The 24822-nt window shown below is 43.4% G+C and overlaps 1 protein-coding gene across 1 annotated transcript; it reads left to right on the top strand.

The window, feature by feature from the left end:
• The first annotated feature begins 1163 nt into the window (after nucleotides 1-1163).
• On the top strand, nucleotides 1164-24620 carry LOC133814475 (uncharacterized). Its single transcript, XM_062247431.1, has 4 exons — nucleotides 1164-1453; nucleotides 2109-2391; nucleotides 2470-2724; nucleotides 24534-24620. Exons 1-4 carry the CDS (start codon nucleotides 1164-1166, stop codon nucleotides 24618-24620), a joined length of 915 nt encoding a protein of 304 aa, XP_062103415.1.
• Nucleotides 24621-24822: the final 202 nt, after the last annotated feature.

Here is a 24822-nt window from a genome sequence, read left to right on the forward strand (position 1 = left end):
CCCATTCGGGATATAGGAGATGAAATTTTTTTAAGGTTCAAACCAGGTTGCTTAGGGGTCACACTTTTTGGGTTGTTTTGCACTAAACCGCCTTCCAAGGAAAGTAGTGGTCTGATTTTCTGACACACGGATTCCTAAATATTAGGGGTCTATTAGGAAACCGAGGCGCATATCTTTGGGTAGGGCGTGGCATTACGCGATGGGGCTAAGGCTAACTAAGCTCGTATATCAAAAGTAAACTATTCCCCCCCTCCGTACTTCCGCATCGTAACCTTTAAATCCTCCTAGGTCGCCTACTAATTAGGTTGTTCTGTTCGTTAGGCGATCTGATGGCTCCCACGAAGAAGGCATCCAACTCATTTACTCAGCAAAAGAACAAGGGGAAGGAGTTCGCCCCTGAGTCTCCCATTCCCAACTTTTCTTCGGTGGTCGTTGACCCCAATGCCTTCTTCGAGGCTGAACACATCGTATCCAAGATCACGACCTAGGGGAGGGTGAACAAGATCATGCTGAACCACAATATTGAGGTTGGGACTGGAGTTCTCATTTCCCAACCTGCTTTTGAAGGGGAACAGAGCTGCTCCCCTCTCCAGGATGACTTCGCAACTTAGAGTGACGAACACCTGAAGGCAGGAGCCTTTCTCCCTTTGGACCAATACTTCGCGGACTTTTTGAACTTCGTGAAGTTGGCTCCATTTCAGCTCTCCCCAAATTCTTATAGGCTTTTGGCAGGGCTTAAATATTTATTTTTGAAGCATGAGTGGGAGGTCCCCTCTCCGGTAGACATCCTCTATTTTTTCTGCCTCAAGGCTAGCCTGGAACAGAGAGGTCAAGGTGACAGGTTCTACTATCTCACCAGATTCCATCTCTACTCCCATCATCGAGCTTCCCAGCCACCCTAACGACTATAAAGACTTGTTCTTTATGTCGAATGGGTTCCGCAATTGTGAACACAAATACTTCAACCATCCTCGTAAGTTCTTTATTATTTGACCTCAGCTCGTGAAATTTATTCTTTCCAAGATGTTTCCCTTGTACATGTATTAACTGAGTTTATTTCTCGTGCAACCATATTTGCGAGGACGACGAAGTCCGTGGCCCTCGGGGGTCAATACGAGACGTTGTCTGAGGTTCCACCCAGCAAGAAGGACTACTGCCAGGTCATGAATGACGCCATGATGCTGGTGTGTCAGTTGATTGGCGAAGGCCAGACGTTGGCCTTAAGGACTCAGGCTACCCTCCCAGTAATCCATGAGCTCCCATCCTCTCAAGAGGAGGCCTTGCCAGCCACCGAAGGCGAGGATGAGGTGCCTCTTGTGCGGAAAATGCGAGTTCCTGAGGCTGTTCGGGAACCTAATTTAGATCATGCTGCGTTAGGGGCAGAAGACGGCCCCTCCGGCCAATGTAGCCCATATCCCTATAGGAAACTAGATAGGGTTGTTGCCGATTTTAGGTTAGTTAGGTTTAACCTGAATCAACTCGTCCATCATCATCCTCATAACCCAGATCGTAACACAACCCTGCTCCAATGTGTAGACCACCTAGTGGTGCGTCATGGCAATAGTTACCCAAAGGGGACAGTTGTTGTCGACAATACCTTAAATTTTAGGTCTACCATTTTTTAGGAGTATGGGACCAATCGTAAGTCCTTGTCATCTCTGCTCCAGGGTGCCTTTGCCCCTAGATTTAGACAATATGTAGAGGAATCTAGTCCCGAGGAAGAACATGAGCCTGAACCTCATAGGATTCTAGAAATACTAGTCGTAGACTCTCCTTCTCCTCCACTAGTCCCAAGGCTGGAGGTCGTGATTACAGACTCCTCCCCCAGCTCGGAGGGTAGGATCTTCGTTTATTTTCTTTCCTTGTATATGTTTTTGACTTTATTTGTGAACTAATCCCCTTTTGCTCTTTTCAGGCAAAGAGATGGAACAAACTTGAGCTCCTGACCTCCGTACTGCCTTCCAGGCTGGGAAAACCGGCTCGGGCCCCGTTGTGAAGAGGCCTAGGTTTACGAAGAAGGCCCCTCCGGCAGCAGGAAACGCCTCAAAATCCCCTGCTAAGGGGAGAGGCACGAGCTCAATAGCTCCGGTGTATTCTGTTGTCGATAGGAGGGTTCCTCCTCCTCCTCCTCCTCCGCCCCGATATGTACCTCCTCAAGCCCAAGTGATACAAGGTGATCCTCCAGCTCCCCCTGTCCCAGCTGCAACCGTCCAAATACCAGTAGATCCCCAGGATCTAAAGAAAATCCCTGAAGCCTTTCAGGGGATCATTTACGAGACAGCAAGCCATATGGTGGGGCACGCCTATAGGGCCAGCTCGAGGGACTTTAGGACTATTGAGGAGCGGAGCCCGGAGAATGTCATGGAGTCTTCTATGGGGATGAACCTTACTGTAAGTTATCATCCCTTGGTGACATCTTTCTTTTTATTGCGTCTAAGGATATATCTGACTTGCCTTGTTATTTTGTAGTTTGTCTTGGCTCAATATCGTAGTATAGCCCGTGTAAGGGCTAGAAATGATGAGCTTAGGGCCGAATTAAATGCCGGTAATACTACCTTGACAGCTGCTCAAGAAGCCGAGCAGGTCACCAAAACTGCCTTAGCGGCTGCTCATAAAAATGAACACGAAGCCAAGGCTGCTCTTGTCTCATCCCAAGAAAGTGAGCTGGCTGCGAAGACCGCCTTGATTGCCCTCCAAGCTCAAAATGCACAACTTCAGTCCGAGGTTGATGGAGCCAAAGCTAAACTGCTCGAGGTCGAGGCCGCTGTCAAAGAAGAGAGGGCGGCCTCATTGTCGTCCATGGAGGATATGTTGTACCATTGTTGGGCTTTTAACCAGGATGGGAAATTTTCTTTCATGGCTCCCGAGCTGTGGGATCCGTACCTTAAAAAATTCAAGGCTCGAATTTTGCAAGAATCGTCAGAAACGGGGAATGCTTCTGCGGCAGGCGAGTAGGATGGCGAGGAGGTTACATCCTCAGAGCGACCCGAAGGAGCTCAGTGACACCCTTTTTCCTTTTGTGTTTTTTTTTATTTGTTTGTAAACAATTTCCTTTGGGCTCAGTTCAAGGTTTTTCTCCTCGGGATAATTTTATTTACAATTTATATATCTAACTTTTTATCTGTTTATCTTTCCTTTATTATCTCTCATGTTTATGATTCCTTAGACTTGTACATTCGAGATTTTAGGAATCGATTTTTAGATCGGGATAGATATTTTGAGCTCGGTTATATCCAAACTTTATGTATTGATTTAAATCATACCTGTTAAGAATCAGGCCTTGAACCTGGTTATATCCGGGACTATGAATAATTTAAACTTAGTTCGTGTTAGGTTTATTGATAATTCAAGCTTTAAAAATCCCTTGATTTTAAACAATTTTCCCAACTTTCCAAGTTTTGGACCTGGTTGTATCCAGGATTTTAAATGATTAAAATTGAGTTCATGCTAGGTTTATTGACATCTCGAGTTCTTAAAAAGCCATCGAATACTCAATTTTCCAAGCTTCTAAGTTTTGGACATGGTTGTATCCAGGGATTTAAGTAATTTAAGCTTAGTTCGTGCTAGGTTTATTGACATCTCAAGCTCTTAAAAAGCCGTCGAATAATCAATTTTCCAAGCTTCTAAGTTTCGGACCTGGTTGTTGTAATGCCCCGAATTCTCTGATGTGGTTTAGTGGCGGTCTAGTTGGCCGGGAGCGCCATAATTGTTTAATTACGCCATTAAATGAATATATGTATGTTTATGTGAATTATATTATAATATGATGATATATGCATGCATGTGGGTCCACATTTGAAATATGATGCTGTCTTGATAATTTGGCCCATTGAGGGTAAACTTGTGTATTTGGGTGTATGATGTGATTTGTGAATAAGATTCCATCATTATGGAGATATATTCGAGCTATTCAGCATGAGACGGTCATATTTAGTGGATTAGCGATTTTGTCATAACAGGGTCAATTTTGGGGTAATAGAAATGTTTATTTGATGATAATTGGGAATATTTGAGATCAAGGTGAAATTCTGGAAGTTTTGACTATAATATCCCCGGGGGTGTTTTCGGGACCCCGAGCATTAGGTTTTATTTGAGGTTACTTATGCTTGAATTAGCTGTCAGATAGAACGTACGATTAGAAAACCTCTCGTTCTCCTTCGTTAGTTCGTTTTTGCCACCCGAAGCGTATTTGGAGAAATCTTGAGTTCTAGGAGTCAGAATCGAGCGAGGATCGAGGCATAGCGATCCTAGGAAAGATTAGAAGCTTCTTGACCGAAGGATTTGACAGAAAACAACTTAATTGAAGGTAATCTAAGTTTAAAGTTTTGAGTTTTTAGAGTTTCTAAGCTTTGAATTGGACTTTGTGAATTGTTGAGTTTCCGATTCGTTTGAACCTTGGGTTTTGAGGGTTTTGGTGCATTGGGAAGCTTGGGAATTTTGATTTGATGATTGGGGAATGTTTAGGTATGTTTTTGGAGGCTTTGGAGTGTTAGAAACGTGTTTTGGAATGGCTCAGAGTAGAGGGCCGCGACCCTGTTCTTGGGGTGCCGCGGCCCTGCTTTGAAGAAGCAGGTGGGGGAAGGTGTACCTGCTGGGCTCCGCAGCCCTTGATGGAGGGCTTCGCGGCCCTTGCTTCAGGGAACTCTGGGGGCCGCGGCCCAAGGTGTTAGGGCCGCAGCCCTTGCCCAGTTTTTGCCCCGTTTGCTCGTTTTGACCCCAGGAACCTAGTTTTAGGCCTCGGGAGTGTCCCTACTACTTGGATTAGTTTGGATTGATCTCTCAGAGGAAAGATATTGGTTTGAGAACCTTTGATTATCATGTTATTGATGGTATCCTATAATGTGTTATGATTAGGTAACCGCTAAAGGACTAAAAGCTAAACCATTCTCAAGGGTCGTTCTTTTGTTCATTCTAGCTCGAATCAGAGGTAAGAAAATCGCACCCCAAATGTGACATGCATGGTTATTCATGATGCATGTTGGTTGTATAAATGTGGACATGAATTGATTGTGGAATGCTTAGCAAATGTTGCTCACTTGTGCATGGTAATGACTCATTAGTCAGATTTGGCAAAGGTGCTAGTATCAACTGTGAAGCTATGACTCATTAGTCAGGTTCGGCAGTGGTACTGGGCACTGGTCACATTGTGCTGACTCATTAGTCAGGAGGGCCTTAGCGTGTTCAACGTAAGCCAATAAAGATTAGATCTAATCGACTTTCTGCATTGAATGACTCAAAGAGCATTAATGTTGGACCGACCTCAAGTTCGATGAATATTATAAGCGCTTGTGTGGCTTACCCATCAGTCACTCATTTGTTAAAGTAGAAACTTACCCATCAGTCTCTCATTTGTTGAAGGCTAGTGGCTTACCCATCAGCCACTCTTCCATTTGAATTAGTGACCTGCTTGTCAGTCACTCAGTATGGTTTACCAGAACCTCAAGTGATATTCACTCATCTGTTTGAAAGCTATAAGCTCTGTGTGATTATAATGATAATCATTTGATGATGTTTACATATAATGCTATGTTTTCTTGATGGGTTGTGGCTCATGGGTGCTATGTGGTGCAGGTAAAGGGAAAGAAAAGCTCACCCAGCCTTGAGTGGAGAGCTTAGGTGGTGATGTGTACATATGCGGTCGCTTGACCACCACGGCCAAGGAGTTCTTAGAGGAACTAGGGGGTTTACCCTATTTTTGCCGCTTAGGTCAGTGGGGTTTGAAATTTTGGAATAGTAATGACCTTTTTGAGTTGTAAATAACTTGTAAATGTTCTTGTGGGCCCACGAATAGTTTTATGTATCAATAAAACATATCCTCTCTTTTTATTGGTTTTCACCTTAACCTGTTAATAACACTTAGAACACGTTTTTAACCAAAGGACTCAGGCAATGAGTCAAATTTCTGGTTCACCGTAACTGTTCTGGGGTAACTAGGGCATTACAACTTGGTATCAGAGCAATGCCAAGGTTAAGGTTCCTGTAGATTGGCTAGGCATGTACACACATCACTGAAGTCAAGCTCGACTCATGGTTTGGTAACTATTTATGTAGTTATGTGCATTACTGCCTAAATGTGGTGCACATGCTTTACCTGTATGCATGAGACACTGTGTTGAACCTGTGCCCCTGAAATATTATGAATTGTTATGTGATACATGCTGAGTGCTAAATGCCATAAACATGTATCTGTTTGTGAATATTGAATGGCTGTGGAATATTATAATTGTCTGCTTGTTCTTGGACCGTGAGGCGGCAAGAGGTTTAGTTATTACTACCTGACTGGCCGTATTGATCAATGTTTCAGCAAGGTATATCAGAAATAAGAATGAATCCAGAACAGACAGATACTACAGCTGGCCAAAGTGATCAGGGCCCGAATAATGATAACAGCCAGAGTCAGGAAAATGACCAGCCTCAGATTCCACAGCCAGCTCCTGCAAACTAGCAGCAGTTGTTTAATGAGTTGCAGGCAACAATGTTGAAACAAGGAGAGGAGCTTCGTCTCCTGAGACAACAACAAGTGCCTGCAGTGGTTGGTGTATCAGAGGCACCTCCTGTGTCAATGCCATCAGCAGAATAGCTGCCTGAGGTAGGAAATAAATGGGAACCTCTTTATGAAAGGTTCAGGAAGCAACAACCTCCTGTTTTTTAGGGCAGTGCAGATCCTGCCAAGGCAGAACAATGGATGAGTATGATTACCATTATCCTTGATTTCATGAGGGTAACTGGTAATGAGTGGGTGGACTGTGCTACCTATATGTTTCGGGAGGATGCCAGAATTTGGTGGGAAGTGATTACCCAGACCAAGAATGTGAATGCTCTGAGCTGGGAGGAGTTTCAGACCTTGTTTAATGAAAAGTATTATAATGATGCTATCAGGGCAGCTAAAGCTGAGGAGTTTATTAGGCTAGTTTAGGGAAGTTTATCAGTTACTGAATATGCCTTAAAATTTGACCGTTTGGCAAAATTTGCCAAGGAACTGGTGCCCACTGACGGGACCAGGAGAGAGAGATTCCTCCAGGGGCTACAGCCCAGACTAGCCCACGATGTACGTATCACCACTGTGGCAGGGGTTACTACCTATGCACAGGTGGTTGAGAAGGCACTCACAGCTGAGAGTGCAGAGACCAAGATCTGGCATGACTGTGCAGCCATAAAGGATTTCAGGAGGACAGTTCCTCCATTTGTGGGTTCTGGTAGGGGTGTTGGCCCTAGTGATCAGAAGAGGAAGGTTCCTGATACGTTCCCAGTTCCAGGTCCTGACAGGAGGCCCCGTGGTATTACAATGGGTCGTCCTGGGGGTAGTGAATCCTGGAAGACTTGTCCTGAATGCCCTAGATGCAAGAGGCGCCATTTGGGAGAGTGTAGGGAAAAGGCTTGATACTTGTGTGGAGCAGTGGGTCATCTTAAGAAAGATTGCCCTCAGGTAGGGAAAGAAGAACCCAGGAAGGTGGACAGCTCGGCCCCAGCTCGAGTGTTCACGTTGACACAAGCAGAAGCTGAGGCTTCCTCCTCAGTTGTTACAGGTCAGCTTCTTAGTGCTGGAATCCCTTATAATGTATTGATTGATTCTGGTGCTACACATTCTTTTGTTGCTAGTACCATTATTGATAGATTGTGTAGACCTTGTGATTTCTATGCTGTGGGATTTGGTACTTTGTTACCCACTGGAGAGTTAGTGATATCCAGGAGATGGGTCAGATCTTTACCAGTGACAGTGGGGGGCAGAGAGTTATCAGTGGACTTGGTAGAGTTGGTTATGACTGACTTTGATATGATACTGGGTATGGATTGGTTGGCAAAGTCTGGGGCAACTATTGATTGCAGAAGGAAGATGGTCACCTTTGAGCCTGAAGGTGAGGATCCTTTTGTGTTTGTTGGTGCTGTGCATGGACCTCGCATTCCTATGAATTCTGTGTTGAAGGCCAGGGATCTATTGCAAAGAGGTTGCATTGGATTCTTAGCCAGTGTGGTTGATACCACCCAGGTCGTGCCAGTGAGACTAGAGGATACCATACTTGTATGTGAATTCCTGGAAGTGTTTCCAGAAGATTTTCCAGGATTGCCACCACACAAGGAAATTGAGTTTGTTATAGAACTGGCACCAAGGACGGAGCTAGTGTCTAGAGCACCATACAGAATGGCCCCAGCTGAGTTAAAAGAATTAAAGGTACAGTTGCAAGAGTTGTTAGACTTGGGTTTTATCAGACCTAGTTTCTCACCTTGGGGTGCGCCAGTTCTGTTTGTGAAAAAGAAGGATGGTTCTCTGAGAATGTGTATAGATTAGAGAGAACTGAACAAGTTGACAATTAAGAATAAGTATCCTTTGCCAAGGATAGATGATCTGTTTGATCAGTTGTAAGGTAAGAAGGTATTCTCAAAGATCGACCTTCGTTCTGGTTATCATCAGTTGAGGGTCAAGGAAGGAGACATACCGAAGACTGCCTTTCGTACCAGGTATGGGCATTATGAGTTTTTAGTTATGTCATTTGGATTGACTAATGCCCATGCTGCTTTTATGGATCTAATGAACAGAGTGTTCAAGGATTATTTAGACTAGTTTGTGATCGTCTTCATCGATGATATTCTGGTATATTCTCAGACTGAGGTAGAGCATGAGTAGCATCTGAGGTTAGTTCTATAGATACTGAGAGAACACAGGCTGTTTGCTAAGTTCAAGAAGTGTGAGTTCTAGTTGTCTCATGTATCCTTTCTTGGACACATTGTTAGTATGGAGGGGATTAAGGTAGATCCAGCAAAGATCGAGGCGGTCAGAGATTGGCCAAGGCCAAAGAATGCTTCTGAGGTTAGAAGTTTCCTTGGATTGGCAGGGTATTACAGGCATTTCGTGGAAGGGTTCTCGAAGATTGCTAGTGCTCTGACTAAGCTGACACGCAAGAGCCAGAAATTTGTGTGGTCAGATAAATGTGAGAACAGCTTCTAGGAACTGAAGCAGAGATTGATTACAGCTCCGATTCTGAGTCTTCCGACAGACCAGGAGAAGTTTGTGATTTACTGTGATGCTTCTCATCAGGGTTTGGGTTGTGTTTTGATGCAATTAGAAAAGGTAATAGCTTAAACTTCTTGTCAGTTGAAGGAGTATGAAAAGAGATATCCTACTCATGATTTAGAGTTGGCGGCTGTGGTTTTTGCTTTAAAGATATGGAGACATTATCTCTATGGAGAAAAGTGTGAGATCTATATATACCACAAGAGCCTGAAATACTTCTTCACCCAGAAAGACCTGAACATGAGACAAAGGCGTTGGCTAGAGTTAGTAAAGGATTATGATTGTGAGATTTTGTATCATCCAGGAAAAGCCAACGTGGTAGCTGATGCTTTGAGCTGGAAGGGTCCGGGACAGATTCATGGTATGGGGCTGATAGCCAGAGAGTTAGCAGATGATATGACCAGAGCCAGTATAGAGTTGCTAGTGGGCCAGTTGGCTAACATTATGCTACAGTCTACGCTGCTGGAGAGAATCAAAGAAGGTTAGTTGAGTGATCCACAACTGATCAAGATTAGAGAGGATGTTCTGGCTGGAGCATCCAGGGATTATACAGTGTCTGAGTTAGGCTTGTTGAGATACAAGGGCTAGATATGTGTTTCGTTAAACACTGCATTGAGGCGAGAGATTCTGGATGAATCTCATACTACACCTTACTCTTTGCATCCAGGCACCACGAAGATGTATCAGGATGTGAGATCGTTGTATTGGTGGCCAGGGATGAAGAGAGATGTAGCAGAGTATGTGGCTAAGTGTTTGACATGTCAGCAGGTCAAGGCTAAGCATCAGAGGCCGACAGGGTCATTGCAGCCTCTGGATATCCCAAAGTGGAAGTGGGAAGACATCACAATGGATTTTGTGGTGGGCTTACCCAGGACTACTGGTCAGCATGATTCTATTTGGGTGATAGTGGATCGATACACCAAATCAGCTCACTTTCTACCAGTGAAGACCACTTATACAGTTGATCATTATGCAGATCTCTATGTGAGAGAGATCGTGCGCCTCCATGGAGCACCTAGGTCGATTGTGTCAGATTGGGACCCCACTTTTACTTCCAAGTTCTGGGGGAGTTTGTAGAAAGCCATGGGGACACAGTTGAAGTTCAGTATAGCTTATCATCCTCAAACAGATGGTCAATCTGAGAGGACAATTCAGATTCTGGAAGACATGCTGAGAGCATGTGTGCTGGACTTTGGTGGATCTTGGAGTAAGTATCTGCCTTTGATAGAATTCTCCTACAACAACAGTTATCAGTCTACCATTGGAGTTGCACCTTATGAGATGCTATATGGTAGGAAGTGCAGATCTCCCATTCATTGGGATGAGATAGGTGAAAGGAGATACTTAGGTCATGAGGCAGTTCAGAGGACCAGTGAGGCTATTGAGAAGATTAGAGCTCAGATGCTTACTTCTCAAAGTAGACAGAAGAGCTATGCAGATCCTAAGCGTAGAAACGTGGAGTTTCAGGTAGGAGATTATGTTTTCCTCAGAGTCTCACCATGGAAAGGGGTGAGAAGGTTTGGGAAGAAGGGCAAGCTGAGTCCTAGATTTGTAGGTCCATTTGAGATCCTGGAGAGGATTGGTTAGGTGGCTTACAGATTGGCCTTGCCTCCGGCGTTGTCTGCCGTGCATAATGTGTTCCATGTATCAGCTCTTCGGAGGTATGTATATGATGTGAGCCATATTTTGAGTTATGAAGATCTGGAGCTTGAGCCAGATCTCTCCTTTGAGGAGCAACCAGTTCAGATACTTGACAGGAAAGATAAGGTCCTCAAGAATAAAATGATACCTTTGGTTAAGGTATTGTGGAGGAACAACAAGGTCGGGGAAGCGACCTGGGAGCTGGAGTCAGATATGCAGAGTCAGTATCCCGAGCTGTTCAGGTAAATTTCGAGGACGAAATTTCAGTAAGGAGGGGATAGTTGTAATGCCCCGAATTCTCTGATGTGGTTTAGTGGCGGTCTAGTTGGTCGGGAGGGCCGTAATTGTTTAATTACGCCATTAAATGAATGTATGCATGCTTATGTGAATTATATTATAATATGATGATATATGCATGCATGTGGGTCCACATTTGAAATATGATGCTGTCTTGATAATTTGGCCCATTGAGGGTAAACTTGTGTATTTGGGTGCATGATGTGATTTGTGAATGAGATTCCATCATTATGGAGATATATTCGAGCTATTCGGCATGAGACGGTCATATTTAGTGGATTAGCAGTTTTTTCATAACGGGGTCAATTTTAGGGTAATAGAAATGTTTATTTGATGATGATTGGGAATATTTGAGATCAGGGTGAAATTCTGGAAGTTTTGACTATAATGTCCCCGAGGGTGTTTTCGGGACCCCGAGCATTAGGTTTTATTTTAGGTTACTTAAGCTTGAAGTAGCTGTCAAATAGAACGTACGATTAGAAAACCTCTCGTTCTCCTTCGTTAGTTCATTTTTGCCACCCGAAGCGTATTTGGAGAAATCTTGAGTTCTAGGAGTCGGAATTGAGCGAGGATTGAGGCATAGCGATCCTAGGAAAGATTAGAAGCTTCTTGATCGAAGGATTTGACAGAAAAAAACTTAATTGAAGGTAATCTAAGTTTAAAGTTTTGAGTTTTTAGAGTTTCTAAGCTTTGAATTGGACTTTGTGAATTGTTGAGTTTCCGATTCGTTTGAACCTTGGGTTTTGAGGGTTTTGGTGCATTGGGAAGCTTGGGAATTTCGATTTGATGACTGGGGAATGTTTAGGTATGTTTTTGGAGGCATTGGAGTGTTAGAAACGTGTTTTGGAATGGCTCAGAGTTGAGGGCTGCGACCCTGTTCTTGGGGTGCCGCGGCCCTGCTTTGAAGAAGCAGGTGGGGGAAGGTGTACCTGCTGGGCACCGCGGCCCTTGATGGGGGGCGCCGCGGCCCTTGCTTCAGGGAACTCTGGGGGCCGCGGCCCAAGGTGCTAGGGCTGCAGCCCTTGACCAGTTTTCGCCCCATTTCCTCATTTTGACCCCAGGAACCTAGTTTTAGGCCTCGGGAGTGTCCCTACTACTTGGATTAGTTTGGATTGATCTCTTGGAGGCTAGATATTGGTTTGAGAACCATTGATTATCATGTTATTGATGGTATCCTATAATGTGTTATGATTAGGTAACCGCTAAAGGACTAAAAGCTAAACCGTTCTCAAGGGTCGTTCTTTTGTTCATTCTAGCTCGAATCAGAGGTAAGAAAACCGCACCCCAAATGTGACATGCATGGTTATTGATGATGCATGTTGGTTGTATAAATGTGGACATGAATTGATTGTGGAATGCTTAGTAAATGTTGCTCACTTGTGCATGGTACTGACTCATTAGTCAGATTTGGCAAAGGTGCTAATATCAACTGTGAAGCTGTGACTCATTAGTCAGGTTCGGCAGTGGTACTGGGCACTGGTCACATTGCACTGACTCATTAGTCAGGACGGCCTTAGCGTGTTCAACGCAAGCCAATAAAGATTAGATCTAATCGACTTTCTGCATTGAATGACTCAAAGAGCATTAATGCCGGACCGACCTCAAGTTCGATGAATATTAGAAGCGCTTGTGTGGCTTACCTATCAGTCACTCATTTGTTAAAGTAGAGACTTACCCATCAGTCTCTCATTTGTTGAAGGCTAGTGGCTTACCCATCAGCCACTCTTCCATTTGAATTAGTGACCTGCTTGTCAGTCACTCAGTATGGTTTACCAGAACCTCAAGTGATATTCACTCATCTGTTTGAAAGCTATGAGCTCTGTGTGATTATAATGATAATCATTTGATGATGTTTACATATAATGCTATGTTTTCTTGCTGGGTTGTGGCTCATGGGTGCTATGTGGTGCAGGTAAAGGGAAAGAAAAGCTCACCCAGCCTTGAGTGGAGAGCTTAGGTGGTGATGTGTACATATGCGACCGCTTGACCACCACGGCCAAGGAGTTCTCAGAGGAACTAGAGGGTTTACCCTATTTTTGCCGCTTAGGTCGGCGGGGTTTGAAATTTTGGAACAGTAATGACCTTTTTGAGTTGTGAATAACTTGTAAATGTTCTTGTGGGCCCATGAACAGTTTTATGTATCAATAAAACATATCCTCTCTTTTTATTGGTTTTCACCTTAACCTGATAATAACACCTAGAACACGGTTTTAACCAAAGGACTCAGGCAATGAGTCAAATTTCTGGTTCATCGTTCACCGTAACTGTTCTGGGGTAACCAGGGCGTTACAGTTGTATCCAAGGTTTTAAGTAATTTCAACTTATCCAGCGATCTCTGACCCATCTTGGGTTATATGCCCTTAAGTAACCAAAATGTAGAAACTTTCTCGGTTGCTTTTACAAACATTAAATACGCGAGCTGATACAACCATAACAAGAAAAATTATTTAAAAACCCATCTATTATTTAATCAAATGGCGTTTATACTTAAGCCTTACATGGATGATGGTACTATTGATAATACTTTTTTTAAATGCATGGCGTTCCAGGTTCGTGGGACTATCTCCCCATTCAGCTGAGCTATCTTGAAGGTTCCTTCACACAGAATCTCCACGATTTGATATGGTCCCTCCCAGTTCGGTACTAAGGCACCGTCCTTGGGATCCTTATTTGCCAGAAAGACCCTTTGGAGAACCAGGTCGCCTAATCTGAAACTACGCCTCTTGACTTTAGAATTAAAGTAACAAGTGATATTTTGTTGATAATGGGCGAGTTGTAACTGCGAATCCTCTCATTTCTCATCAATCAGGTCGAGTGATGTGTTAAGTAATTCATCATTCTGTTCCTGGCTAAATTTCCTTTGCCTGTGAGTGGTTACCATGGCTTCGACTGGAAGGACGACCTCGCTTCCAAAAGCTAAGGAGAAAGGAGTGTGTCCCGTGGAGGTTCTGTGAGAAGTTCGATATGCCCAAAGTACTTGCGGGAGTTGTTCGGGCCATACTCCTTTGGCCTTGTCTAACATCTTCTTAAGGCTCGCCTTTAGGGTTTTGTTCACAGCCTTGACCTGTCCATTGGCCTGTGGATGCGCTACTGAGGAGAAGCTCTTAATAACGTTGTATTTTTCACAGAAGTTAGTGAAAAGATTACTGTCGAACTGTGTCCCATTGTCTGAAACCATCTTTTTAGGAAGCCCAAACCGACATACAATACTCTTCACCAGAAAGTCCAAAACTTTCTTCGAAGTGATGGTTGCCAAAGGCTCGACTTCTACCCACTTCATGAAATAGTCGATTGCCACCACCGCGTAACAAACTCCTCCCTTGCCCATAGGGTCATAGGTAGGGACCCTATTAGGTCGATTCCCCACACCGTAAATGGCCACAAGGATGAGATCATCGTTAGCTCGATTGGAGCAGCTCGAGCAACTATGGAGAAGCGCTGGCATTTGTCGCATTTCTGAACATACGAGATGGAGTCTTTTGTTAAAGTGGGCCAAAAATTGCCTTGCCTCAATATTTTCAGCGTTAGGTTTTGCCCCCCAGCATGATCTCCACAAAAGCCTTCATGCACTTCCTGCAAAATGGTTTTAGCCTCCTCGGGCATAACACACCGTAGGAGAGGCAATGAATGACCACGTTGGTACAATGTCCCATCTACTATCACATACCTCGGAGCTTGATATAGTATTTTTCTTGCATCCTTTATATCCTCAGGTAACCTTCCTATTGTGATGTATTCCATTATGGGGGTCATCCAGGTCGGTCTTGTGTCGATCATCTCGACCTCTACCATTTTTTCTGTCATGCTCGGACTCTCAATAAACTCTAATGGCACTACATTCAAGGTCTCAACTTCTTTGGTGGTGACAAGCCTTGCCAAAGTGCGAGCATTAGAATTCTGCTCGCGAGGTATCTGTTCAATAGTACTGTACTCAAATTCGGACAGTGCCCCCTTTACCTTAGCTAGGTAACACGCCATCTTGGTGCCTCGAGCTTGATATTCTCCCAAAACCTGATTAACCACGAGCTGAGAATCGCTATAACACTGGACGACCTTCGATTTGAGTTCCTTCGCCACTCTCAGTCCAGCTAGTAAGGCCTCATATTCGGCTTCATTGTTAGACGCTTCAAATCCAAATCTTAGAGCTGTATGGAATCGATGCCCTTCTGAGGAGATTAATATGATCCCAGCTCCTGATCCATTCTCGTTCGATGATCCATCTACGAATATTTTCCATAACTCTTTCACCGGTTCCTTCAAAAGCTCATCTTGAAATCTAGTGCATTCAGCCACAAAATCAGCAAGGGCCTGACTTTTGATTGAGGTCCGTGGCACGTACAATATCTCGAACTAGCTGAGTTCAACTGCCCATTTTAAAAGACGTCCCGACGTTTCATGTTTCTGCAACACCTGCCTTAAAGGTTGGTCGGTCATGACGTTGATTGAATGGGACTGGAAATATGGCCGGAGCTTCATGGAAGCAGACAAAATGCCATCTTTTCTATCAGTGGATACCGTGATTTAGCTCCAAGAAGTCTCTTGTTTATATAATACACCAGTTTTTTAGCACGGTCTTCTTCTCGAACTAACACGACACCGACTACATTTTCTGTCACGACCAAATAAAGGAATAGAGGTTCTCCAGACATAGGCTTAGACAATACTGGAGGCTCGGACAAGTGCATTTTTAGGTCGAGGAATGCTTGCTCGCACTCCTCAGTACATTCAAATTTCTTGTTTCCTCTAAGCAAGTTGTAGAATGGCAAGCATTTGTTAGTGGATTTTGAAATAAAATGATTCAAAGCTGCCATCTTCCCAGTCAGGCTTTGAACTTCTTTACGCAACCTGGGCTAGGGCATTTCTAACAATGATCTAATTTTTATTAGGATTCGCCTCTATCCCCCTCGTAACGACTGTGAATCCTAGAAATTTTCCTGATGCCACTCCAAACGTACACTTCTGGGATTCAGCCCCATATCATACCTTATTAAGATCTCAAAGCATTCTTTTAGATTGGATACATGGTTATCGACAGTCTTGGATTTGACAAGCATATCATCGACATACACTTCCATATTTCTCCCAATCTGATCAGCAAACATTTTGTTGACTAATCGCTGATATGTAGCTCTGGCATTCTTCAGCCCGAAGGGCATGTCTTTATAACAGTAAATGTTAGTTGGGGTCATGAAGCTAGTATGCTCTTGGTCCGCAGGATTCATCATGATCTGGTTATATCCTAAATACGCATCCATGAAGGATATGAGCTCGTGACCTGCTGTGGCATCTACCAACTGATCAATTCTTGGCAGTGGAAAGTAATCCTTGGGGTAAGCTTTGTTCAGGTCAGAGAAATCGATGCAGGACCTCCATTTCCCATTTGGATTTGGGACTAGCATGGGATTGGCAACCCAGATCGGGTATTTTGCCTCATGAATAAACCCGCACTTTAGCAGTCGAGCTACTTCTTCCTCAAGTGCTTCAGCTTGGACTGTTCCCAAGCGTCTCTGTTTTTGGGATTTGGCAGGCACGTTTTTATCCACATTTAAAGTGTGCATGATCACACTCGGGCTTATTCCTACCATGTCTTCATGTGACCAGGCGAAAACATCTAGATTCCCTTGTAAGAAATTAATCAGCTCCTTCTTCCTTTCATCATCAAGATTTTTACCAATCTTAACAACTCTTGAAGCTTCATTGAGATCTATGTTTACTTCTTCAAGCTCATCAATAGCTTAGAGCTCTAACCTATCCTCGCCCATTCATGGGTCAATTTCATTACGTGGGGCGACGTCACTATCCTTTGTTTCTTGAGGTTCTTCCGTCCCACAAGCAACTTCCACTTCCTGGGACTTCTCACCTCCGTCACTTATGGCCATAGCTTGCAACCCAGGTTGTGATTTTTCCTTCATAGAAATGCTATAGCATTCCCCGGAAGCGAGCTAATTGCCTCTGACGGGGCATATTCCCTTAGCTGAGGGCAACTTGATTGCTAGGTGGCAGATATAGGTTATGGCTTCAAATGCCATCAATGCAGGATGACCCAAAATTGCATTGTATGCAGCTGGAAAATCGATTACCATGAATTCAAGCAGCTTGGAGACAATTCGTGAACCTTCTCCCAATGTTACCACTAATTCGATCGTTCTGATGATAGCCGACCCTTCACCAGAAAACCCATATAGAATCATTGAGGTCGCCTTCAACTCAGTTATAGACAACCCCATTTTTTCCAAGGTGGACCTAAAAAGTAGATTCACAGAACTCCCGTTATCTACTAGTGTCCTCCATACTCTCCAGTTGGCAAGCTGAACGGTTACGACTAAAGGATCGTTATGTGGGAACTGGACATGGCTATCATCTTCTTTTGTAAAAATGATTGGTTGTTTTTCCAGTCGTTGTTGTTTTGATAACCGCTATTCTAGGACAAACTCCACTCCATTATGGGATTTCAGTTCATTAATGTACCTCTTTTGGGCACCTCTGTTCATGCCTGCCAGATGAGGTCCTCCCGAGATGGTGGCTATATCTCCCCCTTTTATCGAAGGAGGGTTGTCCTGATTCGCTTGAACTCCTACTTGATTCATTGGAGCTTCGAGAGCTGACGGAGGGTTTTGTCCAGTGGGATGACTAGGGACCACTCAATTTCATGCATATTGGGCCAAAGGTCCCGCCCTGATGAGAGTCTCGATCTCATCCTTCAATTATCTACAGTCATTAGTGTTATGACCAATATCATTGTGAAATCGGCAGAACTTCGAAAGATCTCTCTTCACTCTTTGGTTTTTCAATGGTTCTTGCTTCTTCCATGGAAGGCGAGTAGAATTGGCTAGGAGGATGCGCTCTCTAGTATCCGTGAGGTCAGTATAGGTTGCGTAAACAGGCTTGAATTTCTCCCCAGACTTATTTTTCTTTGTTCCGCTCTGGTCGCCCTCACCATTTCCCTTCCTCTTGTTATTTCCCCCTTGGTTATTCTGGATAACGGTTTGAGCAGTAGGTACAACATCCGTTACCGCTCCAACGGGCTAGACAGGGATCTGGCTGGTTCCTGCAACAGAAGCTCGCGCCTCTTCTAGGTTAACCCATCTTTGAGCTCGTGCCAAAAACTCGTCCACACTATTAACTCATTTTCTCTGTAATTCCTACCACATGTCGCCTCAAACAAGGATTCCTGTCCTCATTGCCATGAGCTTGAAGCTGTCGTTGACATCTCTAGCTCGTGCAGCGACATTGCCAAACCTACTTAAATATGCCTTCAACAATTCGCCAGGTTGCTGCTTTACATTAGCTAATGAATCAACCTTAACCCGAGCTGTCTGAGAAGCCCTGAATGCTCTCTTGAAATTAGCAAAAAACTTCTTCCACGAGCTAATTGAATGCTTCTTATACTGTTTAAACCACTTCCTGGCTGGCCCAATCAGAGTTGAGGGGAATAAAATGCACCTTAGATCGAGTTCGACATTGTGGGCCATCATCATGGTGTTAAACATCCCAAGGTGATCAGATGAATCCCCATCCCCGTCAAACTTTGACAAGTGTGGCATTCTAAAGCCTACCGGATATGTGGCCGCTGCAATATTTGGAGCGAAAAGCTCGAGCTCATCCTCTAAGTCACAATCGTCTTTATCTTTTCCAAATAAAAGCTTCTTCATTTGCTCCTCTATTTGAGTTAGCCTCTCGAGGTTTTGGTCCTTGGTCCTTAGGTCATTTTGGGGCTATTCTACAACTCCCATCCTATTATACGCGTTTGATGGGTTGTTGTCCCTCAAAGCTCGAGCTTGGTTTTGTGGGGCATTCCCATTATCAAGTACTTCGAAAGGACCTCCCTCTTGACGAGTATAACTAACACCCTCATCTCGAGCTGAATTTCTTCTCTGCAAATTCAGGCGATCACGCAGATCAGGCTGTGGATTATATCGAGGGCTTTGTGCCAAACTTAGATGATTTCTTAGATCACCCATGGACCTACCATTTCGATGACTTTCAGTCCAATAACTTCCATTTGCAAAGCTTATAGCTCGCGGTTGAGGCCTAGGATCCGGATTTTCGACACGTGTCCGTGGGACATATGTATGGGCAGATGGAGGAGGATTTCTCTTGCTGTCTCCATAAGCAAGAATGTCCCATGTAGGATAAGGTGGCATCTGATGTCTTATGGGTGATGGGGGATGCCTAACTGGCGAGGCAATCCTTGTCCCATCAGGGCAAACTAAATTAGCCCGCCTTTGTTCTGTCCCATTATTCCTAGCTCTCTGCACCTGACGATCCGATTGTGACGTAGGAGGGTTTACTGGAACATTTTGTCTCTGTGAGCCTGCCCCAGCCCCTCCTTGTGGGTTGCCATGAGAATTCATAGGTGCTTGTGAAGGAGGCACCGAACTTGGGGTTGCGGTTCTAACCGATCGACTGATTTGCTGATGACCCCTACGAGGGCCACTGGGATGGGCATTCTGGCAGTCTCGCCCTGTAGGCACAAAACTTGGGGTGGCAGTTCTGACTGATCGACTTGGTTTGGATCGATTATTCCTGTGGGACTTATGAGATGCACTTTGCCTCTTTCTGACATTAACGTCGGTTGCCAGAGGGGGTAACCGAGCCAAAACCTCCTCAATTTGCTTGTTTGCCTTAGAAATATGGCTTCTTAACTGCATAGTTTCCAACTCAACTGTATTTACGTAGTCTGGGTTTGGATTCGGTGGCAATGACGCCGAACTCCCAGTATTGCTGTGACCCACTGGTTGCTTTCCCAGACGTTGCTGGATTTCTGGGCCATGCTCGTTTGAAACAGCGGTATGATGGGCCTCCTGCCCACCAGGCTGTTCTATCTCATTGTCGTGCATTGAGTGAGTGAACACCATGATGAGGTTTGACTGGGATTTTGATGAAAGCACTAATTTCCCTCTCAACGAAAGCACCAAATTGTTGATGCGGTTTTTCGCCAACAGTGTATTAAGAAAGAATAAGGTTGATTAGTACTTTGTAATGAACCATAACAAAAGATGAAATGAATTCACAAGAACACAAATCTTTTACATGGTTCAGTGGTTAAAATCCACCTAGTCCACGAGTCTATATTATTGCTGTTTTCTCTCTATTTTGGCAGAGTTTCAGTATTACAGAATAATCGTCCCTTTTCCTGTCCAATATTCTCAGTATTTATAGAGAAATTCCATGGACATATTTGGGTAACTGTGTGAGTCAATCACGGATTTACATATTTATTACATTTAATAGAAATAATTCCCATTTATATTGGGATATGATTTGATCACAAAATAAATGGTCTCCTAATATCTAGGACATTAAGTATGACAGGTTGGTCATAAATAATCGTATAAAAGTACCAGAGTCTTTGGGAATCTGCGGGTATGCAATATATCAAAGATACCACGAGCTGGGTATCTCTTCTAACTCCTACTTCGACAACTGTTTGAATATTACGAGCTCGCGGTTCACAACCTTCATGTCTGTAGCCCGGGTTAAACCTAGGATGCCTAACACCACACATGCCCATGTGAAACTGGAGTTGCTTACATGGATAATAAGCAGATATCATTCCCTTGGTTATTTCTCCATATATTTATTTGCCAGCTGTACCCGTACTGAGTGAATGACTCGAGCTAAAATCAGGGTAAAACAATTACCTTTCATGTTTCCAAATGTGAGTTTTTTTTTTAGATTCAGGTTAAATAAGAGGCTATCATGTCGAGTAATGAGTTACCTTGGGAGGGGTAACATGTTGCCATAAGAGGGGTAACTAGTTCCCTATATTTACAGTAATATAGGTAACCAGTTACCTAGAATATCAACAATTATACATTTAGTAGAACGTGCTACTTATCTCAAATCTAAAAAGAAATATCAAATTTGAAGGGGAAAAAAACATGATCTGATCTTAAAAGCAATCATAAAAACTAATAAAAGAATAACACTTCATCAAAAAATGAAGAAGAAGAAGAAGAAGAAGGTTATACCCTGTTTATGAGAACATAATAATTATGCTCAAATATATCTTAATAAGCTCGTATTTAAATATTGTTACCATCAATAATATTTCTGTAATTATGAAGTAGTAGATTATTTTAGCTCAAAGTAAGGATGCTAGCTTGAAACAACAATTGATACATGTCAGCTCGAAGAATATCGACGCCAGCTCAGTATCGTGTTTAAAAGCATCATAAAGCAGTATTTAAGTAAATTATTAATGTTTGTTAGGGAATAGTTAAGATATTATGTTGTTGATTGAGTCATTTGTAATTCAAATTTAAATAGAGATATTTGTATAACTCCTTCCTTGAATCGTGGCGGAGAGTATCTATAACCAGGTCTATAAATATCTGGACCCTAGTCATTTGTAGGGCACGCACAAATCATTGTACTGAAACTCTATGAAAATGCTTTTATCTTTAACACAGAAACATTAATAAAAGTGACTCATGGACTAGGTAGATTTAACTATTGAACCACACAAAATTCATTGTGAACTTCTTCATTCTTTAAGAACCATTTGTCTACTTAATTTCCTTTTAATTTTAGATGACTAAATACTACGTCAGTAATTTGGTGCTTTCATTGAGAGCATTAAGCAATTCACATAGACCTCCCACAAAAACCTCATTCTTCATCATAGCAATGGCTAGACCCACTAGAAATGTCCACGAATATGGAAGTGGATGACCACTCCCAAAGATATTCGAGGAAAACACATCTTTAGGTTGAATAGCACCCCAGACAGGATGACAAGAAACCTATGAATGATGACCGGACTCCAGATGAAGGGAGTGCCTACACGATCCCGTGTGACCTTGGGCAGAGCTCGAGGCAACCTCACCAGAATTATTATGATGCTACGAGGTATGTCCCAATGGTGGAACTCGAGAACCAGCAACTGTGAGAAAGGATGGCGAGGCCACTCGGTTGAATGAAGAAATGGCGAGAAGGGCTACTGAAGCTCATGCAACCCCCAAGAAAACTAGGGGGCGACCCCCAAGGAAGTACGACTGTTCGAATGGATGAGAAAAGGGCTCACCAGGCCCAGACAGGAGGAGCCACAATAAATCCTAGAGTTAGCTAGTTGAGGGTTTCATCTTGAAATCCTTCGCAAGCAAACAACAATTAGGCTAGGGAAGTCCCTGTAGACACTGGAATAACCAAGCTACTTAACAAGCAGCTAAGAGTGACAACCTAGAGCCTACAAAGCTTGCTCGAAATAGCGAGAGACCCCCACCATCTTCAGTTCAGTATCCTCAATCACCCATTAGGCACCCATCACCAACTCGGAACATTCCACAAAATGTCCCAAGTGGAAGGCAAGCTAGCGAAGGAATACCCTAGAGGCCAGCTCGAAGCATGAGGAGTTCCAGTGGAGATAAAAATCCTAGGTCTGGGCATGAACGAAGGGATAACCATGAAGTCCCAATGAGAGCTAACCATGAGGAAAGACAGGCGAGACAACCCCAATAATTAGGAAGTCACATACCTAGGTCCCAAGCTACCGGGATCAGCGTACATGTGGACAACCCACCTCGAAACTATGCTCATGAACATCAGTAGCGAGCTGTTAGTTTTGCTGAGGATAGCTACTAGACTAACAACTATGATGTAAGTAGGTCAGTGATTGTGTATAACATCGAGCCGAGATACTATGATAACTTTTTGAATGATGGTCCTAATCTTTGAGACCATTTAAATCATAACCGGAGGTAGTTCAATCAGCCCAACCCAGACTTAAGGGCCCAATTAAATGCCCAATGAGGAGAACCGTTACCACCAATATATGAAAATAATTATAACCCAATACTGCAGCGGGGAGCTAGAGTTCCTTTGAACAATAACCAGCTCCCCAAGGTACAAGTACCACCCTTTTTAGATCCAATTGATAAGATAATTAATATGTTCGAGGAGTAGTTTAGGCTCCTACGTGAAGGAAAAAACAAAGAAAAGGCGTATGACTCAGACGAGGAGCTTAAACATTTTGCTCCTCACATTTCAAGCACATCAATTCCCAATGGGTTCAAAATACCCCATGTGGCACCATATGATGGAATTACCGACCCAGGTAGCCATCTAAGCACCTTTAACATGGTGATGAGAGTGAGCAATGTGAGGTTCGAGCTCAGGTGCATGTTGTTCCCAACAACTCTTACAGGAGCAGCAAAAGTTGGTTTGATAAGTTCCATAGGCATTCCATCTCATCATGGGAACAGTTTTCCAAGGACTTTAAAAAGTAGTTTCGAGCTGCACGGAGTATTAAGCCCAAGGTGTCGTCTTTGGCCAACAACAAGCAACAATTGGGAGATTCAATATCGAGGCTACCAGGGCACGATATGTGGATGACATCAGCCATCTAATGGCCATTTGAGCTAGAATCATGCCAGGAATTTCCCTTTGGGATGACTTGCAGTGAAAACTAGTTCGAACAATAATCAAGTTTACAGAACGAGCCCAGAGATTCATTAATGTAGAGGAGGCCAGGTCAGCATTACAGCTGGCACCTTCGGCCCCCATAACTAGAACAATGAATACGAACCCGATAGTAGTAGTAGTAGTAGTAGTAGCAGCAGTAGTAGTAGTAGCTGGGATTTAGTTGGAAACTCATAGAATTAGTTATGGATTTTACAAGTTTAACCTGTAGTTTAGAAATATTAATTTTAACATAAGGTTTGATTAATATAGCTAGTCCTAAAAATGATATTTATTATAACCTAAGGTTTGGATAGAATAATTAAGAACATGACACTTGTCACATGCATGTTCATTAAGGATTTAAGGATTTTAGATGAATAAATTTGTTTACCCAATAAAGGACTATCTGATGACATGACAGAATTAGCCTACACGCAGGCTACACGTGACAATTTAGGTGAGTATGATCTATTCGACCATCGACCAGAAGAGAATTGGCTCATCAGACATCATATTTATGGGCGACCAGTGTGGTCGTATCTTTTCATTTATTTATTCCAGATATGTAATCTTACAATTACGTATTAATTGTAATTTCCATTATTTTTTAGATACGCCTGTATTAAATGTAAGAAAGGCCCATTGGCCCATGTAGAACTCCTTGAGCTTATAAATAAGAATCAAAGGGCTCAAGAGAGGGGACTTTTGAACTTTGGAATTCTAAGAGAGAAATATAGTATTTTTATCCATCATAATTGTATTCATTCGAAAGCTTGTGAAACTCATGAACCCTGGTTCATTGATCACAGTTCTTGGAATTCTACATCAATAAGAACACTAAGTGGATGTAGGTTGTTACCATTTTCTGGGGTCGAGCCACTATAAATCTTTTTGTTTCGTTTATCTTTTTGTCTTAATTTCATCTCATTTTTTTCGTTTTACTTGACTCTGTTTCGTTGAACAAATCGAGGGTCAACATTTTGGTGCTTCCATTGAGAGCGAAACTCAAGACCTCCAAAAAGATCAAATGGCGAAAACGGCTAGAAAGACTGGACAAACCTCTAGTGCCGCACCAACCCAGCCTCCTCTGCAAAATATGGCTGAGGATGAGCCACAAGTGGAATTCGAAGAGGAGGAAATGGATTCTGAGACCTTGAGGACAACACTGATTGTGTTGCAGGAAGAACTGACCAATCTGAGGGCTAATCAGGAAAATGTGGCTGAAACGATGGCATTGCAGCATAGAGAAACTGATAGGCAACGCTAAGAATTGAATGAGCGACATGCCAATATGGACCGCCGGCAGAGGAACGCCACTGCCACTCTGGAGGTAGCCATTTAGTTGGACAGCCTGCACCAGCCTCCCAACCGGATCAGCCACCTAGTGTACCACCACAACAAGATCCACATTCAGGTCGTCCAAAACATCACCACATTCCGCCTCAAATGGCAAGTCCTCAGAGGTCGGA

This window comes from Humulus lupulus, chromosome 2, assembly GCF_963169125.1.
Source record: "Humulus lupulus chromosome 2, drHumLupu1.1, whole genome shotgun sequence".
Classification (NCBI taxonomy): Eukaryota; Viridiplantae; Streptophyta; class Magnoliopsida; order Rosales; family Cannabaceae; genus Humulus; species Humulus lupulus.

Excerpts from the sequence above, each read along its gene's own strand:
- LOC133814475 (XM_062247431.1), top strand. The coding sequence starts at position 1,164 with ATGAATGACGCCATGATGCTGGTGTGTCAGTTGATTGGCGAAGGCCAG. Across the intron at positions 2,392-2,469 it reads CTATGGGGATGAACCTTACT|TTTGTCTTGGCTCAATATCG; the intron begins GTAAGTTATCAT and ends GTTATTTTGTAG. Across the intron at positions 2,725-24,533 it reads ATGCACAACTTCAGTCCGAG|GAAGAACTGACCAATCTGAG; the intron begins GTTGATGGAGCC and ends ATTGTGTTGCAG.